The sequence below is a fragment of the Danio rerio genome, chromosome 12 (assembly GCF_049306965.1).
Source record: "Danio rerio strain Tuebingen ecotype United States chromosome 12, GRCz12tu, whole genome shotgun sequence".
Lineage (NCBI taxonomy): Eukaryota > Metazoa > Chordata > Actinopteri > Cypriniformes > Danionidae > Danio > Danio rerio.
In genome coordinates this window covers 24,205,470-24,224,567 of record NC_133187.1, presented here as the reverse complement: position 1 = coordinate 24,224,567, position 19,098 = coordinate 24,205,470, and the positions used below count along the sequence as shown (strand labels likewise).

Sequence of the window (19,098 nt, the reverse complement as noted above, 5' to 3'; positions counted from 1 at the left end):
TGAGCGCGGTTCACTTGGGCTTTGGCACGGTACGCTTGTGTGTGAGTGCAAAACGCGCCAAAGCCCGAAACTGAAAGCGAGACGTGACTTTTAAGAGGCTGTTTCATATGGATTTATTAATCATTCTTACTGTTCAGTGAACACAAACTGCCGTAGTTTATTGAAGACGAGAACTCCTCACAGCACGACAGTTGCGTGCCTTCAGCAGACCTCCTCATTCCTGCAGCAAGAGAGCATTATGATTGTTTATGAGCGCCAAAAGTAGCGGATCTGTTGACTACTATTTGACTGCATGTCACTGCATATCAAACCGACTGACTAGATAAATCTCCACTGTGCTGCTGAGTGAGAGGGCTTCTCACTGAACAGCGCAGCAGCTATGACGTAAGCGTGCCGAGGCCCATTTGTGGTGTGAGTGCGGGCCGTCGGGGGAGACGGGAGGGGGGACAAGCGTGCTTTGGCCCGGTTCGAGGCAACTGTACCTAGTGTGAGTACGGCCTTAGACACACTCTGACAGGCACGTGGGAATGGTGGGCGGGGATAACTACTATTAAAGGCATGGGCAACAAAAACAGCTACGCTGTGTTCAGAGCAGAAAATTTCAATATTCTGAAAGCTTTAATAAATAATGTGATTGTTGTTTTGAGTTGAAACTTTACAGACAGATTCTGGAGACACAAAAGACTTTTCTTAAATTTTGAAAACGGGGTAAAATAGGTGCCCTTTAATGTAATGTGAAGGATTTGGCCTTAAATGGATAGGTCAGACAAAAAAAAAAATAGTAAAAGAAAAGTTAAATTATTCACCCTCAGGCTGTATGTGCAAGATTTAGTTGACTTGTACCTTCAGAAGAACATTTAAAGATGGTTTAAAACTGAATTGGTGGTCTTTTGTGACTCGTAAAATGCAAATCAATAGCTACCAGCATTTTGAAAGTGATTAAAATATATATACAGTCAAAACACAATTAATACCTGAGGCTCCTGATGATGTTGAGGGTTTAGGCAAAACAATAAGTCCACAATAAGAAGCAATGAGAAACTGCACCTTTATAGGTAATAATTTTGTAAATAATTACTTTTTTATTTAGTTATCAGCCAAAAGAATTAAACATCTTAATTTTTAGTTGAAGTTGTTGAACTAATTTTTTAAACAAAGTAAATGTTTAATTTTGCAATGTTTTATTAGGATTATTTGGTAATCACCATTAATTGAAATTATACTTGTATAGTATATTTGATCTGCAGTATTTTCTCATTTAAGTGTTTAAGTATTTATGACAAACATCTCCTTTAAGTTAAGGACAAATGCCTTCAAATTTATTTTGTATGTTTTATATGTATGTGAAATGTATAAGTAAATTTAGTTCTGATGTATTTATTACGTTTTTTTTTTTCAGATTCGCATTGACAAACTGGTGGATAAATGGTCTGGTTCCATTGAGATTGGAGTGACAACCCACAACCCAAATAATCTTGATTACCCCGCAACAATGACCAATTTGCGCTCAGGTACACACATTGTAATTTAGTCATATATAATCAAATCACAATTGTTTACAGAACTTTCACAATGTACACTACCGGTCAAAAGTTTGGGGTCAGTAGGATTTTTAAATGTTTTAAAATAAGCCTCTCCTGCTTACCAAGGCCGCGTTTATTTAATCAAAAATACAGTGTAAATTGTGAAATGTTATTGCACTATAAAATAACTGTTCAAAAGTAGTTTATAATTTAATTTAATATTTTATTTTAAAGAAGAAATTTCAGCTTCGTTACTCTAGTCTTCAGAGTCACATGATCCTTCAGAAATCACTCTAATAGTAATTATTATTATTATTATTATTATTATTATTATTACTATTGTGGTAATAAAAGCAATAATGACTGGAGTAATAATTTAATTTGATAATACATACAATAAGAAATAAATAAATATTTAATAAATACGTATTTAACTTTTTTTTTTTTAAATTTTTTACATTTAAATCAATTCTACCTTGATGGACAGAATAATTTTCCTAAAAACAAAACATGAAAAAAATGACCCCAAACTTTTGATTGGTAGTGTACCTATCAGGCATATATGTCCAATCACTCTCTATAAATAACTAAATTGTGGTATTCATTGCTTTTTTTTTTTGTCTCTAAGGCACAATAATGATGAGTGGCTGTGGGATTTTAACCAATGGGAAAGGGACTCGTCGGGAATACTGCGAATTCAGCCTGGATGAACTACAGGTAATTTGACTGATCTGATCCATAGTACTCAAGATGGCATGATTTATTTATACACAACAAGACCACAATTACTTATTTTTGCTGATGTCATTTATAGGAAGGAGATCACATTGGGCTGATGAGGAAAGCCAGTGGAGCACTGCACTTCTACATTAATGGCATTGATCAAGGTGAGACTGGTTTAGACATATAGCCTAGAGCGGGGATTCCCAAACTTTTTTATTCCAGGACCCACCTAGGCAAGTAATTCAATCTCAAGACCCACCATAATATTTCAATATGGATTTATGGGTAAAAAAAAAATGTATCCATTTAAAGCAGTCAAAAATATATGGTGTGTGGCTTTTTGGATTTTGCGATTTGATATGCACAAAATGAGGCTCGAAGTGTTTTTTTTAGGGATGCTGGCTGTAACTCTGATAATTTTTTGTTGAAAAAGATACTCTTCTTTTTTTAGAAGAGAATATGATCAACCTTTGATCAAGCCCCATCACATCGCAGTAAATTCCACTGCTAGTGTATAGTCATAAAAAACTAAATAGCTTTTTGATCGACTACTACAAGCTGGGACAACGTTAGATAAATATGCCAATGCAATTAACATTATTGCTGAATAGATCTAGTATTTACACATTTGCTTTAGGAAGGAATGATGGGGTAGTTACATTACTATTACTATTTTCCATAACATCTATGCCCTTCCATAACATTAGGTGACGTTAAAACTAACAGATAGCACTATAGCTATTTATTGATTAGCAATCTGTCAACGTTGGGATGTAAAAAATATGGGACAACATATAGCTTCAAATGATAGAATACATAGCAAACATTAGAAACTATTGACAATAAAATAAAAGGTTTAGCCTAATAAAATCAATGACCTATCCAGAAATTAAATAAAGCTATAAAATCTATTTCACTTTTAATTGTATTGAAAATTAGTATTGTTTAAAATAAAACACGCAGGACGGAGCAAAAAAAATAAAAAAATTTAAAAAACACCAAAAACGCAAAAAGCACTTTTCCGACGGTCCCTTACTAAGAGCTCCGCTCAACGCGAGTTCTGCTGGCTAAACGCAGATTGCGAGGGCTCAAACGGAGCAGTGCTTGTAATGTCGAGCGGAAAAAAAAAGAAAAAGACAGCTGTGAAAATTAACTAGCTTTGTCTTTTTGTAGGAAACACACTTTGGGCTCTATTTTGACGGTCCATGCGCAGAGCGCAAAACGCAGGGCGCAAATGCTTTCTGGGCGTGTCAGAACGCATTTTTGCTAACTTAATGACGGAACAATCTGCTTTGCGCCATGGCGCATGGTCTAAAGGGGTTGAGTTTATTTTTTTAATGAGTTATAGGTGTGTTTTGAGAATAAACCAATTCGAGTCTCATCTCCCATTACCTTTAAGAGCTAGCTGCATCGTGCCATAAGCGCATTGCTATTAACATGACGTAAAGTAAGTTCACTTTCGCTTTTGCTCTCGTGGATAGGGAAACCTTACCGCACAGACATCAGTTAGCCTATAAATAATTAATTTCGTTTGTTAAGCGCAAAGATTTGTTTCAAAACTATTTCTAAATTCAGTTCTAATTTCCAGCAAATGAATAAATGATTAATAATAATAAAGTGTGGTCAAAATACTGAGTTATTTCCAAATACACCTGCTATGCCCCATATGGTCTAAAACCTGACAGGTGGACAAATCTAAGCTTGTTTTTAATAAAACAAATATAAATATGGATATAATAAATAATACTGCTAATAATAATAACAATATATAAAAGCAAATTGAATGAACTGAAAAAGCCTCCCGAGATGAAGAAAGTATAAAGGCAGTGGTTTATATTTATATCCTATATATATCCTTATTATATATCTTTAAGATATTATATCTTTTTCATATGTAAAGATATTTGCATATTGCTCTACATCTTGTGTGTAGTGTGTAAGCCAGGCACACTTTGCGCCAGACAATAGACCGACTTTGTCAACGCGCCAAAACACGATTGCTTTTTTAGACCAGAACGCATATGGGCGCACATTTGAGTGCAAATGCATTTGCTATTTAAACAGTGTGGCGCAACACCTCAAAATGACCCTTGCGCCAAGCTTAAAGTAGTAAAAGACTATTGCGCCGCGCCACATTGCGCCGGGTGTATGATAGGGCCCTTTATTTTTAGGGTAAGATGTTTTTGAGTTATTGCCGTCAATCGTACTGGTTTTGATTCACCGCAATGTGAATATAGCTGCAGCTATGTGACGTTGCGCGACCCACAGTTTGAAAACCCCTGGCCTAGAGGGAACATTGAAAACAGGTCAAGCTGGGTTTTGTCAACATGTACATCATATTTTCTAAATATATGACCAAAGAGCTGTAAATAAATAATAAAAGATGGCCCAGAAATGAGCCTTAGGAAAAGCCAGTAGCAGACATATTAAATTGAATTTGTTAGTGCAATCAGAAGGATGCGATCTAAATCAAGATTGGATATAGGTTTTTATGGTTGTTTCTTTATTTTCTTGTTGATTTGTGGCCATAAATACACAAACATAGGTTGTACATTTTTTTAATTTTTTAAGATTGATTGAGACAACATAATTGTGAAGTTGGTTTGATAGGATAGGGGTAGGATTAAATCAGCATAAGACATTCTGTTTCTTCCACCTTCTTTTTGGACATGTGTTGATAATTATTGTTCTGTTTTATTTTGTATTGTTGTTTTTGTTTTGTTTATTCTTGATCTTGATATAAGTTCAGGTAATTTTCAAAATAAAAGCCCCAGATGAAAACTCATGTCTCAAATGACAGAACAGTTCTCTTTTGTTTACATTGTATTTTTTTTTACAGGTTGGAAATGAGGTCACAACAAACAAGAGCGACACATTACACGTTAAGAAATTCACACACCAATTTTTCTAATCTACATTTCTGCATTGATTTTATAGGGGTTGCAGCCAACCAGACACCTGGCGTAGTGTATGGAGTGGTGGATCTCTATGGCATGGCGGTTAAAGTCACCATTGTGCACAACCATAACCACAGTGATCGGTTGCGCCGCAATAACGCCATCATGAGGGCACTGTCACCTGACGTGGGTCGACCCCGGCCTGCACTCTCATTAACCCCTGAGCCTGATATCCCAGACCGCTTGCTCTTCCATCCAAATTGTGGGCAGAAGGCTGCAATCATCAGCGATGGGCGGACTGCTTTACGACCTCAGTGAGTTAACTGAATCCCAAAATTGCTCTATTTAATTGACGTTAAGGGGCAGTTCAATGAAATGTTGTTCTCTGGTGCAGTGCGACGGATGACTTCAACCATGGTGTTGTGCTTAGCAATCGTCCATTGCACTCCAATGAGGTTTTCCAGGTGCGCATTGACAAAATGGTGGACAAATGGGCTGGCTCCATAGAGATTGGTGTGACGACTCATAACCCTGCCTATCTTCAGCTACCATCAACCATGACCAACCTGCGCTCGGGTAAGATGCCTAAACAGTTATGCAAAAGGTCACAAGTGAAAGAACAGCTGACTGATTAGTGTCTGTGATTTCAAGGCCACGTCAAATGTAAAATGCATGAGTATTAGCTAATCTTTTGCTTTGCTATCTCCACAGGAACCTGGATGATGACTGGAAATGGGGTCATGCACAATGGAACTACAATTCTGGATGAATATGGGCACAATTTGGACCGTCTAAAAGTGAGTTTAAAGCCCAGCTCAAACTTTTTGCTTTTTTTTTCAGATATTTTGAGAAAAATAACATTTAAAAACTTGTGTCAGTGCGAATCTGTATTTTCTTAATGAAATTGTGTAACTAAAAGGAGTATCTTCAGACAGCTGTTTATACATATGCTACATATTACATTATTACATGATACAGGGTTTCCGCAGGTTCTTAAAAAGTATTAAAACATCATAAATCGATTTAGAGTTCAAGACCCTTAAAAAAGATACAAATTTCTTAAATGCTATTTTACTTGGTATTAAATTTTTGTTGTACAATGTATAGTTATGCTAAAGTTTGCCTGAATTTAATCTCCAAAAATTGCGGTGCTATGTAGTTTATAGACCTTTTTTCATGGAACACAAGATTACTCATTATGCTTTGCATGTATGCGTAAGGAGGATGCTCTGAACTTTCAGTTGGCAGCTTGATGACACATTTGGATAGCTTTGAAACATTGGTTTTAATCTATTTTACTTGCTTTTAACATCTTTGAACTAATACTGCTGTTGATCAGGGCCACTTTCTAGACTGATCGTTTAAAAAAAATTGGTGTAATGGAAATTGAAACAGCTGCTGTGAGTCATTTTACCCCCACTCAGATGGCATCTTGTGCCATTTAAACAGACCATCGTCATCTGTAAAGTGAACGTTTTTCCTTTATTTTATGTATAACCAACCCAAACAAATGTAATTTACCTAAATGTTTGACACACGTACGTACTGTCCCACTAACACGTTGACATTTATTTTCACTAAATAAAAATAAAGCCCCATTTTGAAATTACAGAAAAACACATACCAGGTAAATACTAGATGGTCACACTTTACAATAAGGTTCATTAGTTAATGTTAATGAATGCATTTACTAACATGAACAAACAATAAACAATACATCTACTACTGTATTTGTTCATGTTAGGTAACGTTAGTTAATGAAAATACAGTAGTTTATTGTTAGTTGATGTTAACTCACGGTGCATTAACTAATGTTAACAAGCATGGACTTGGATGTAAATAATGCATTAGTAATTGCAAACTAAATAAATGAAACATAAACTGCTCCTGATTAGAATCAACATGCAAATCAGCCAGCATAATATCAGTAACATACTTTTATTAGTCAAGAACACTTACACTGTATTTCAACATCTTATCTGATGGCAGACACTGGATTAGGAGACCGTTTTTCTCTCATGATTGAACTGTATCTGACACAAGCATAACAGCGTTAACACATATCTTTCAAAATCAAAGTAACCTACTCAAAACGGTATTGACACCCACTTTCGGATCGAGAATAACCAGCTGAAAAAAGCATCCTACTGGAAAACACTGGTTTGCAATTGTGCCCTCCATGCATCATAGACTGTCTATAGACCCTTTTCACAAGACTGTTATGGCACTGGTCATCATAATCTTAAATCCTTGAAAGTTTTTAATATTTTGAACATTATGAACATATTTAAATATTTTGAACATATTTAAAAACATATGAATGTATTATATCATCTTTGTGTCAAATTAAAAAAAACAAATTACCGCTTAATGCAGCGTCTATGGGGCTGAGAGTGAATTTTAATGTTATTCTCTACTCTGGATGCCGTCATCAGTCTTACACAATTTCTTTCCTTTTTTCTAAAAGTCTGTATAACACCATCAAGGAGTTTATCTTTTATTATTTTAGCAAATAGGATTGTAAAAAAAAAATGTTTGTTGTATTCTCTCATTCACTGTGCTCTTGAGTTTACCCAACTTTGACGCCTTCTGCCTCTGAGAAAACTGGAAATGTGAAAAGAATGTATAAAGTCTTGCTAGATTTGATATCACGCTGCTTTTTTTACTGCAGTAACCAAGTTGACTTGGTTATTTCTCCAAGTGTTAATTCTCCAATTCTATTGGTGCCTCCTGCTGGATTCAAATTTTTATTCAAGATTATACAACAAAAGTACTGCAAGTTAAAAAGTCACCAATGTTACCAGTTGAAACCTGAAGTGGTTATGAGGTCTTAAAAAGTATGGGAATAGTCTTAAAAGAGGTGCTAAGAGTTGAATTTCAGTCTTTGGTTCCTTTATATACACTGTAATTGTATTATTAATAATAGTAACAATAATAATAATAACAACAATAATAAAGTTTATTCGTATAGGCACTCTTCACAATACAAATGGTCACCTTACAAAGACAACACAGATTTTATCCTAAACAACACTACGTTAAGCAGTAATACAATGATATACAAAAAGACACGGCAAGACCTGAGGTACAGGCTTGAAAGTATGCAGCATCATAAAGAGACCTTTAAATAGACATGTTTTTTAGATAAAGATAGATATTTTTGTCTTTTAGAGAGTTTTCTAGGTTATATATTGACTATATTGAGTATAATTTCACAAGATAAAGTGAATAGCTCTATTTTGAAATAATTCATAGTTTTAAATACATTGGGATGATTTTGTAAGGGAGTGCACCTGCTTAACCAATCAAGTGTAAGCATTGATAAATACAGTAGAGCAAAGACACAAATAAAGACGTTCTAGACTTTGCGCATCATCTTAATTTGGCTATTGAAGGGTTTTACATATATTTCATGCGAATGTCTGCAGGCTGGAGATACGGTGGGAGTTGTCCGAAAGGAAGATGGGAGTTTGCATTTCTTTGTGAATGGAGTGCCTCAAGGTCCTGCTGCCTGGAATGTTCCGCCCAACGTGTATGCAGTAGTGGATCTGTATGGACAGGCTGCTCAGGCCACCATCATGGATGATATGGGTGAGAGCAATAAAGATGGCATAGAAATTAATGGATGGTAGACACCTTGAAATAAGGCTGAATGGTATTAGAAACAAACTCCAATATTACAAATTAATATGAAAGTGTTTAAAAAGTAAAAGCACATTATCTTCTGTGTTATTCAGCAAAGACAAACAATAAAACATTATATAGTATGACCACCACAATATTAATGTGTTGTGTGTCAAAGTTGTTGAATATATTTTCCTAAAAATAGATATTTGACACACGGCCACACAAATTAAAAACAATCATAGTTTTAGTTTTAGCAGTTTTAAAGGGAGTCCTGCCATCATTTACCCTTCACTTTAAAACCTATTTGAGATTCATTCCCCTGTTGAACACAATAGAAGATAATTTGAAAAATGCTGCTAGCTGGCACCCATTCATTTCTATTGCCAATTGTTGTCCTCCTATGGAAATCACTGGGGGCCAGAAGCCAGCATTCTTCACAGTATCTTCTTTTATGTTCAGAAGAAGAATGAAACTCATAAATGTTTAAAACCTCATGAGATGATTTTTTTTTTTTGACAGTTTCTACAACGATGTCTTATGTCAAATGGCATCATTTGCTACATTACATCAGCAACAATTTATTTCAGCAACAGTTAGTTGGTGCAAAAATGAAAGAATACTCAATAGCTACACATATTTACCAGACGTCGTAAACTTGCCATATACAAAGCGGAAGTTTACAGTGAAATTTAAAGGCGATTTCAGCGTCTCCTTGATGCAAGCAATTAGGACTGCACAATATTTTTTTTCATTATCAATATCGCAATGTTAATCATAGTCACATTGTGAGTATATGCAATGTTAGTCTGGATAATAATTGACCATTTTGCAAGTGTTTTTTAAGGCTTGTGTGACGGTTATAAATGGGAAATCGTTAATTTGATTGAATTGTTTATACAATGAAGACTTTATATTTGATTATTACATTTCTGTACATCTAAATACAGTTCGACTTTTCGGGTAAACAATAAAACGATGTTTATTTAATTTTTATCTTTTTATTGATTGAATTTATTCACTCTTGCAGATTGTTTATTATATATCATGCATTACACATCTCAGTCAATCTAAAATTATTAATTTTTTCCAAATAGTTATTCAACTCATCTAGTGAAATTGCATTCATATCGCAATATATATCGCAGAATAAGAAACATCCCAATGTTAGATGTGTCCAATATTGTGCAGCCCTACAAGCAATATGGAACTTCTTAATATCTCGGTGTAATGTATAATAATCCTAATAATATCTAAAAATTCTGAAATCTGCAACCTGTTTTTTTTTTTCCTCTGAAAACTGCTTTAACTTAGCATCTCGTGACCACAATGTACTTGGAGCCTTTTAGTTTGTGATACCATTGCAAATACTGTAAATTGTTCACCCTACACTGAAATTGCTAAGTGTCTACAGACCTTTAATAATAAAAAAATCTCTATTTTTCAGCTGATCTCCCTCCCTTGCCTGACGACAGCTCCGAGGGTCCCACTGCCATGTCTCCTGGTAGCCCGTGTTCAATTTCAGGAGCCACAGCTGCCAATGACCTGCGCTTTCATCAGCTGCACGGCACTAACGCAGTCATCACCAACGGTGGCCGAACAGCACTTAGGCAGAACTGCCGCAGCGAGTTTAATGATGCCATCGTCATTTCAAACAGGTTACTTTTGATTTAGCATGAAACCTTAAGGACTGTTAGATCCTGCTGCTTGATCTTAATAGATAAGGCATTAATATTTTATGCTTGTGTGTCTGTTTTAATAGGTGCCTTCGGGAAGGAGAGCTCTTTGAAATTGTGATTCAGAAAATGGTGGATCGCTGGTCGGGCTCTATAGAAGCAGGTCAGTTATTATGAAAGGACATGATTCAGTGAAGAAATAACACAGATTTACTAAAGAAATGCAGTTAGTTGGCAAAAGAAATAACCAGTGATTCCACATATCTTGTTTACTTATGATTGAACCATTTATTCACTTAATACAGTGCTTCCCACTGGTTTGAAATATACTTGCGGTGATATCCGGATTAAAACACACCATTTATCCACATTACATAATTAGTTACCTATATACACTATTCAGGAGCCACGTGCACACAATGACAGAGTTAAATATGCAAAAAGTATGCAAAAGATGTAAAAAGCAAACTTGAATGCCAAAGCATTTTAGATATATATATATATAAATAGCCTATGTAATATATTACCATCATCAAATTAATAAAATAATTAGCAAATGAGAAATAAATGACAGAAAAGGGAATAAAACAGACAATATCGCCAAAATATCAATTACAAGATAAAAATTACTTAAATAAGGCAAATGTGTTGATTAACCATTACTAATGGTGTAGGCTACATATATTTTGCAGCCAGTTTAGACCATTTTAGTCATTTTCATCCTCTCCAAGTATATAATAAAGTTTTTACTCGTCGTTTCTGAACGATCCGTTTAATCAGGGATCACCAAACTTGTTCCTGGAGGTCCGGTGTCCTGCATATTTTAGCTCCAACCCTAATCAAACACACCTGAACAAGCTAATCAAGTTGTGCACAGTGTCAGCTGTGAAGCAAGCGGAAAGTAGTCTTTAATAAAAGAGTAATTCAAAAACGCATATGAGCTTTAGAAAGTGAAAGCGAAAGCAAAAGTTGAATCCCAGACAATTTAGGAGATTTACAAACTTGAGCAAGATGAATTTTTCAAGTCAGAAAAAGGCGTGTCTCTGTGGGTCTGCAAAGCATGTGAGACTGTCTGTGTGAGTGCTGACAAGTCTTACACAGAATGAAACGGGTAAACAAGAGAAGATTTTTCACTACTTAATCGATTGTGGATGTTTGGTTATATGGGGCCAATGCAAAAAAGTGTAAAAGATATTAATAGTAGTTAAAAAACAAAGTGTCACTTTTAATATACTTGGACGGCCGTTAATATACCTGGGAGCCCCACCCAAGTATAGTCTATGTGTGGGAAGCATTGTCATGCCCCTGATTTACTAAAGAAATATGACTGATTTGTCAATGACAATAGCTTAGTGGTTAAGTGTGCCAACATATAGCACCATGGTGCTCAAATCAACCCGAGTTTGTTACCTGGCTGAAGGTCCTTTGTCTGTCCTTTCTCTGTCTCTGCTTCTAATGCTCTCCTGTCTGAAACCTCCACTATCTTATCACAATAAAAAAGGTCCCCTAAAGACCCCTAAAAATATTTAGAAAAAAATAAATACCACAGATTTACTAAAGACAGACCAATATATTTCATAAATAAATATTGCTTGTTTCCTGAAGAAATAATAATATATTGTCCATATTGTACTCACTGTTTCATTAACTTTTCTTAGTTACTAAATATCCATCTTATCAAAGGATATATTAAAACCATTAAAGAAATACAAGTGTTTAAGTGCCAGTGTTTTATTAAAGAAACACCACTGAATCAATAAAAAGAAATTTGCTACAAATTTGCTAAAGTAATACCGTGGATTCATTATGAAATACTTCAGATTCTCTTCGTAATGCCACTGATTTGTAAAAGTTGAAAATAATAAAGAAATACCAATTGCTACAGAAACACCAATGACTGACTTCAGTAATATCTCTGATTAATTAAGGAAATATCACTAATTTAGTACAGCAGTTCCTCTAATGTATAAAGAAACAAATTCATTTTTGTATTATTAACAAAATAGCACTGATTCACTAACAAAATACAAAAATCTCAACAAAAATCTTTTAAAGAAAAACCACTAGTTCAGATTTACTGAATGGGAATCAGCATCATCTCAGATAAAAGAATCTGAGGGATTTCTATTGAAGAAATACCACAGATTCATCAATAGTCTTTGATTCATTACAGTAGTTTGGTTCATAAAAGTAATTTTTTTTAAAATCTGCCTATAAAAAAAACCTATTTAGACTGAAATGTTTAATTTTTTCTCGTAGAAGAATCAAAAACATTGATGAAGCTAAAATAATTAGTTTTTTAGTAATAACTGTATACGAATACTTTAAATGATTAAAGCAAAAATGAATGGAACTCTGTTAATAAAAACTTGGTTTTCAACTCTGTTTCATGTATCCATGCACAGGAGTGACAGCGATCAGACCCGAAGAACTGGAGTTTCCAAATACGATGACTGACATTGACTATGACACATGGATGCTGAGGTGAGCTGCTTGATGGAAATGCCAAGATACGCATAATTTTTAAAAATGTGCATAATAAAACATGAGCAAAACTGAGGAGGAAGAACATTTTATTCGATAAGAAAAGATGCGCATAAACTACGATGGAAACACTTTTACCGAACAAATTCCAGTATAGGCATTTAAAAAAGTCATGTGATTTTTTTAAGAGATTATGTGATGGTAAAAATGTGTGTGAATGGATAAACCAGCAGGCTGAGCACATCATTAAACATCGGAAATGTTGTTTGGGTCATTTTAAAACAACTTAATCATTTCAGTATTAGTGTTATTATATTTTGAATTACCTCCAGAACAGTTAAGAGTGTCTATGCTCTGCGTCTCATGCCTTCAAATCCTACCGCATGTTCACTGCATGTCTGGATTGCCTTCTGAGGCGCAAGTCCTTTATTAAATGAAGAAAAGATTGATGCAGCTTCTCCCACTACAGACAAAATCCGCTTTTACTGTTAATATTTGGCGCCAGTTAATCAGGAAGTGACCATTTTGTTCTCTTTGACTCGTTGGACAGAAATGCTGCTTTTATTCGCACATCTATTATACGATATTCCAGTTTTGCGCGTAAAATTAATTCCTATTTTTGGATGGAATTATAGCTATTGTTATACAAAGGCTTATGTTGTACAAGTATACAAGTTGTTCAAGTACTTTTGTTGTCAGACCAGATACCTGACATCTGCCTTCACTCTATCTTATCTGTAGCGGCACAGCAATCATGCAGGATGGCAATACCATGAGGAATAACTATGGCTGTGACTTGGACTCTCTGACTACTGCCTCCAGGATTGGGATGATGCGAACAGCAACTGGAGACCTGCATTACTTCATCAACGGCCTCGACCAGGGTGTAGCTTGTACTGGGCTGCCATCAGGTAATTTTCAGCTAGCTTACCAAACGTAATGCAGCGCTGTTATTTTACATCTTAATAATGTATTTTGTCCTCCTGATTTGATTTCTTCTCTCTGTGTGTGTGTGTGTGTGTGTGTGTGTGTGTGTGTGTGTGTGTGTGTGTGTGTGTGTGTGTGTGTGTGTGTGTGTGTTGTGTGTTGTGTGTGTGTGTTTTGTTTTTTTAGAAGTGTATGCTGTGGTCGATCTTTATGGTCAGTGTGTGCAAGTGTCCATTACAAGCTCATCCGGTCCACTGGACAACAGTCTGTGTACCAGTAACATCACAGAAAAGAGCTTCCCCATACACTCCCCGGGTATTGTATTATCACAGTAATCTTTTAAGGCAGTAATACTTTTAAAAGAATGCAGATTATGCAAAAATGAACATTTTCTAATGAGTTACTCACCGTCAGGACATAAAAGATGCAAGTGATGTTTTTCTTCAGTAGAAAATTAAAGAGCATTGTTTGCTGAAGCTTTGAGAGAAAAAAACAAACATATACAGTCAAAGCAAGAGTGTCTTAAACAGTCAAAACAAAATATCAAATGTCTGTCATGAACGCAGTCAGGAATTTTTGCAGAGGCTGTGGATTAAAGGTAATAATGTTGAAAGAAATTTGAAATCAATCTTGAGGTTTCCTGCATATACTGATTGTTTTGTTTCATAAGACCTCAGTGTATAACCAGGTGCCACGGATGATAATTCTGCATTGCCTGTGTTTGTTTTTTGATTGTCAAAATGACACTAGCCGAATTACAGTAGTTGAATCCTCAATGACCACAGGGTTTCTATGAGTTTTAAAAAAGTCTTAATTGGCTTTTTATTGAATTAAACCCTTTAAAAAAAGAATCGCTCTGTTCCCATGTCTCTTGATGATGGTATATCATAGCTAAATATTATATAGGCATATATATATATATGTATATATATGTATATATATATATATATATATATATATATATATATATATATATATATATATATATATATATATATATATATATATATATATATATATATATATATATATATATATATATATATATATATATACAGCGGGGAAAATAAGTATTTGACACATCAGCATTTTTATCAGTAAGGGGATTTCTAAGTGGGCTACTGACACAAAATTCCTACCAGATGTAGCCATCAAGCCAAATATTGAATTCATACAAAGAAATCAGAACATTTAAGTATACAAGTTGAGTCATAATAAATAAAGTGAAATGACACAGGGAATAAGTATTGAACACACTTAACTTAATACTTTGTAGAAAAGCCTTTGTTGGTGATCACAGCTTCTAGACGCCTCTTGTATGGAGAGACCAGTCGTCTGCATTGCTCAGGAGTGATTCTGGCCCATTCTTCCACACAAACGGTCTTTAAATCTTGAAGGTTCCTTGGGCCTCTTTTATGAACTTTGATCTTCAGTTCTCTCCATAGATTTTCTATGGGATTTAGGTCAGGTGATTGACTGGGCCATTCAAGCAACTTGATTTTCTTTCTTTGAAACCACTTCATTGTTTCCTTGGCCTTGTGTTTGGGATCATTGTCTTGCTGAAATGTCCACCCTCTTTTCATTTTCAGCTTTCTGGTAGATGGCAGCAGATTTTTATCCAGAATGTCCCGGTACATTTCTCCATTCATCCTACCTTCAATAATATGAAGTCTGCCAGTACCCCTTGCTGAAAAGCAGCCCCAAACCATGATGCTTCCACCCCCAAACTTAACTGTTGGTATAGTGTTCTTGGGGTGGTGGGCAGTGCCATTTCTTCTCCAAACATGATGTGTAGAATGACTGCCAAAAAGTTCAATTTTGCTTTCATCTGACCATACTATAGTTTCCCAATAATCCACAGGCTTCTCCAAATGCTGTTTCGCAAACTTTAACCGGGCCTCAACATGCTTTTTGTTCAGCAATGGAGTCTTGCGTGGTGAGCGTGCATGTATGCCATGGTGGTTCAGTGCATTGCTTATAGTTTTCTTTGAAACAATAGTACCCGCTGATGCGAGGTCTTCCTGAAGTTCTGCCCGAGTGGTTCTTGGCTCTTGGAGAACTCTCCTGATTATTCTTTGGACTCCTCGGACAGGGATCTTACGTGGAGCACCTGATCGTGGCCGGTTTATGGTGAACTTATGCTTTTTCCATTTCCGGATAATAGCCCCCACAGTGCTCACAGGAACATTCAGCATTCTGGAAATGCGCCTATAACCATTCCCATCAAAATGCTTTTCAACGATAAGACTACGCAGATCTTGAGAGAGTTCTTTGTTTTTAGTCATCATGAAGTCTTTCATGTGTGCCTCCTGAGTAATGAGAAGCCTTTATAGGCCATCAACTAGGACTAAAGCAGCTGATATCAATTAGTACTGATAGGGAGCAGGGTTTTTCTCTCAATACTGACAGATCTCCTGACTTTCTATGCCATTTTGCACCTTGTTATCTTCATGTGTTCAATACTTATTCCCTGTGTCATTTCACTTTATTTATTATGACTCAACTTGTATACTTAAATGTTCTGATTTCTTTGTATGAATTCAATATTTGGCTTGATGGCTACATCTGGTAGGAATTTTGTGTCAGTAGCCCACTTAGAAATCCCCTTACTGATAAAAATGCTGATGTGTCAAATACTTATTTTCCCCACTGTATATATATATATATATATATATATATATATATATATATATATATATATATATATATATATATATATATATATATATATATAGCTATTTTCACTGTTTATAATGTCTAGGGAGCACATGAAGAGTTGTGTTTATAGCAACTTGTTTGACAGCATTGTCATAGAAGTATATAGATACTATATACAATGGGTCTGATGAGAAGCAAAAGTTATTTTTACACTCAAGTGGTTGAATAAGTCGTATTCAAACCTTAACATACTTTTAACATAAAAAAAAAATATTTAGTTTTTTTTTTCGTTAAAATGTTGCTCTAAACACAACTCTTTATGTTTGCCCTAGAAACCATACATAGTTCTCAACAGTATTGTTTTTACTTTAGATTTTTTCCCCTGATTATTTTTTTTTCAAAATGTTTGTTTGGTTTTAAAGAGTCATAAATATATATTAAATAAACCCTCATAAAACTTACAGAAACCCTGAACCAGTATCAGCTACAAATGTTACTTATAGTGTTACTGAAGAAGAAAAAAAGTCTCCTAAATTTTTAATTAGGGACTTGAGAGAATGATCTAAATACAGAATCTTTTATGTTGAAATTTAATAAACTATTAAACTTTTTTTAGTTTTAGTTTAAGTAAACTGCTGTTTTAAGATTGGAAAAACTGCTTTAAAATTATCAATAGACCCCCCCCCTTTTGTTGTGTTTTACTTTTCTCTTTTGTATGTATTTTTGTCACTAATTTCATTTGTAGTCTCACCTTCCCCTCCTTCTTTTATATTTATTTTGTTGCTCTTATTATTTTGTTAGTTTCTTGTTATGATATTTGTTCTTGTTTTTTTTTAATAAAACTAATAAAAAAACAATATTTAAATGACTAAGATGGATCATTTACAGCTTGTTTTAAGGTCTATGCCTGCTGTCAGTTGTAAATGGGATGTCTTTTTCTCTCTAGTGGCAGGAGTAGCTCATCGCCTGCACAGTAAACATGGTAAAAACGTGGTGTTATTAGGAGATGGATGCCAAGCGCTGAGGGTCGGAGGTTATGCCCATGGAATTGTCTTTAGTGCAAAAGAGCTCAAAACAGATGAAGTGTTTGAGGTAAGATGCAGGACATGCTTTAATTCACAACTGTACATTCTGAAATCAGATAATAATGTTGTTTTTATATATGGGACTGGTGTTTTTCAGGTGAAAATTAACAAGGTGGATGAGAGGTGGTCTGGTTCTCTTCATGTGGGGCTGACCACCCTGCAGCCCCCTGACCTGCCATCATGCCCTCTCAGCGGCCTCTCGCCTTCACTCACTCAGCTCAGGACAAAGGTCACCTGGGTGCTGGCCGGCTCTGAGGTCAGACGCAACGGAGTACTGCAGAGACAGAACTATGGCTGCTCTCTGGATCGCCTCACGGTACGAAATGCAGGTTCACACTTATGAAAGGAACTATAGAGGTTAATCATCATTCTAATTTTATAGCAGAGGACACTTTAAATCTCTGAAAACACAAAGCAACTCTGTCCTTGGAATCAATTTCATAAAGCATGATAAGAGCATTGACCAATCAGAAAACATCTGACTTTACAGAGTATTAGTATTAAGGGAAACTGCAGAATATGCATAACAGAAGTATAGTTTATGCTGTGAACATTAATATTGTAAGTAAGTAAGTAATGTGGACTTATTATGTACTTATGGGCAAACACCTAAAGCGCTTCACAATCATAAGAGATGTCTCTCCACACTACCACCAGTGTGCAGCATCCACTTGGGTGATGCGATTACAGCCACAGTACAACGGCGCCAGTACGCTCACCACACACCAGCTATTGGTGGAGTGGAGAGACAGTGATACTGTCAATTCGGTGGATGGGGATGATTGGGAGGCTATGATCATAAGGGCCAACGGAGGAAATTTGGTCAGGACACTGGGGTTACACTTCTGCTCTTTAAAGGTTCAAAAAACCCTCGAGTACTTTTTTTGAGATTTTAACAGGTTTGTGTGTGTTGAGCATCAGTTAAGACAATGTTAGCACCTGTCAGCTTCTGTTGTGAGAAAAACTGGATAATTTTGAGCTTTTGTCAGCTAATTTCATCTTCCGGGTTTAAAATGATTTTTGGGGCGGGATCAAAATCGGCAACTTGGCGCAAAACTGCAAATGCAAAGATGACGCGTCGGTTTCTCATTATTATTCATAGCTGTGTTTTCTTATCCTATGAGAAGAGCCGGCTTCTTAATTATTCATGACTGCACGTGCTTTCCGAAGGCAAGGCAGACCTGCCAGTGCCAAGCTGTGAGACACGTTGATGACTGGGTGAGAAGCGTCCATGGATTCACGGCACACAGTATTTAGCTGTTCATAAAGGGTCGTATGTGTTTGTTTCCATGATCCACTGGGTTTGGTGCATGTTTTTCCCCGCAATGCTGTCAGGGTCAATACAGCAAAGCTGTTTGTGTGCAGCAAGCATTTTTGACTGGAGAGCAGTATGAGAATTGGAGAATATCAGACGTTGTCTTTTATCAAGAGTTTAATCACATTTAGACACATCGCCGTGCTGCTGTGTTTGCTTAAATCCTCTAGATTACCAACAGGGCTA

The 19,098-nt window shown here is 35.6% G+C and overlaps 1 protein-coding gene across 2 annotated transcripts in view; it reads left to right on the top strand.

Moving 5' to 3' along the window:
* neurl4 (neuralized E3 ubiquitin protein ligase 4) overlaps positions 1 to 19,098 on the top strand; it is a 58,634-nt gene that overhangs the window by 23,743 nt on the left and 15,793 nt on the right. For both annotated transcript variants that reach the window (XM_021480311.3, XM_021480310.3), the window contains exons 5-18: positions 1,400 to 1,511; positions 2,152 to 2,240; positions 2,338 to 2,410; positions 5,184 to 5,457; positions 5,538 to 5,719; positions 5,855 to 5,940; positions 8,572 to 8,734; positions 10,215 to 10,425; positions 10,530 to 10,606; positions 12,849 to 12,927; positions 13,669 to 13,838; positions 14,041 to 14,169; positions 17,459 to 17,604; positions 17,695 to 17,913. In XM_021480311.3, the coding sequence (XP_021335986.2) occupies positions 1,400 to 1,511; positions 2,152 to 2,240; positions 2,338 to 2,410; positions 5,184 to 5,457; positions 5,538 to 5,719; positions 5,855 to 5,940; positions 8,572 to 8,734; positions 10,215 to 10,425; positions 10,530 to 10,606; positions 12,849 to 12,927; positions 13,669 to 13,838; positions 14,041 to 14,169; positions 17,459 to 17,604; positions 17,695 to 17,913 (2,010 nt within the window). The remainder of the gene's footprint in view (positions 1 to 1,399; positions 1,512 to 2,151; positions 2,241 to 2,337; positions 2,411 to 5,183; positions 5,458 to 5,537; positions 5,720 to 5,854; positions 5,941 to 8,571; positions 8,735 to 10,214; positions 10,426 to 10,529; positions 10,607 to 12,848; positions 12,928 to 13,668; positions 13,839 to 14,040; positions 14,170 to 17,458; positions 17,605 to 17,694; positions 17,914 to 19,098) is intronic.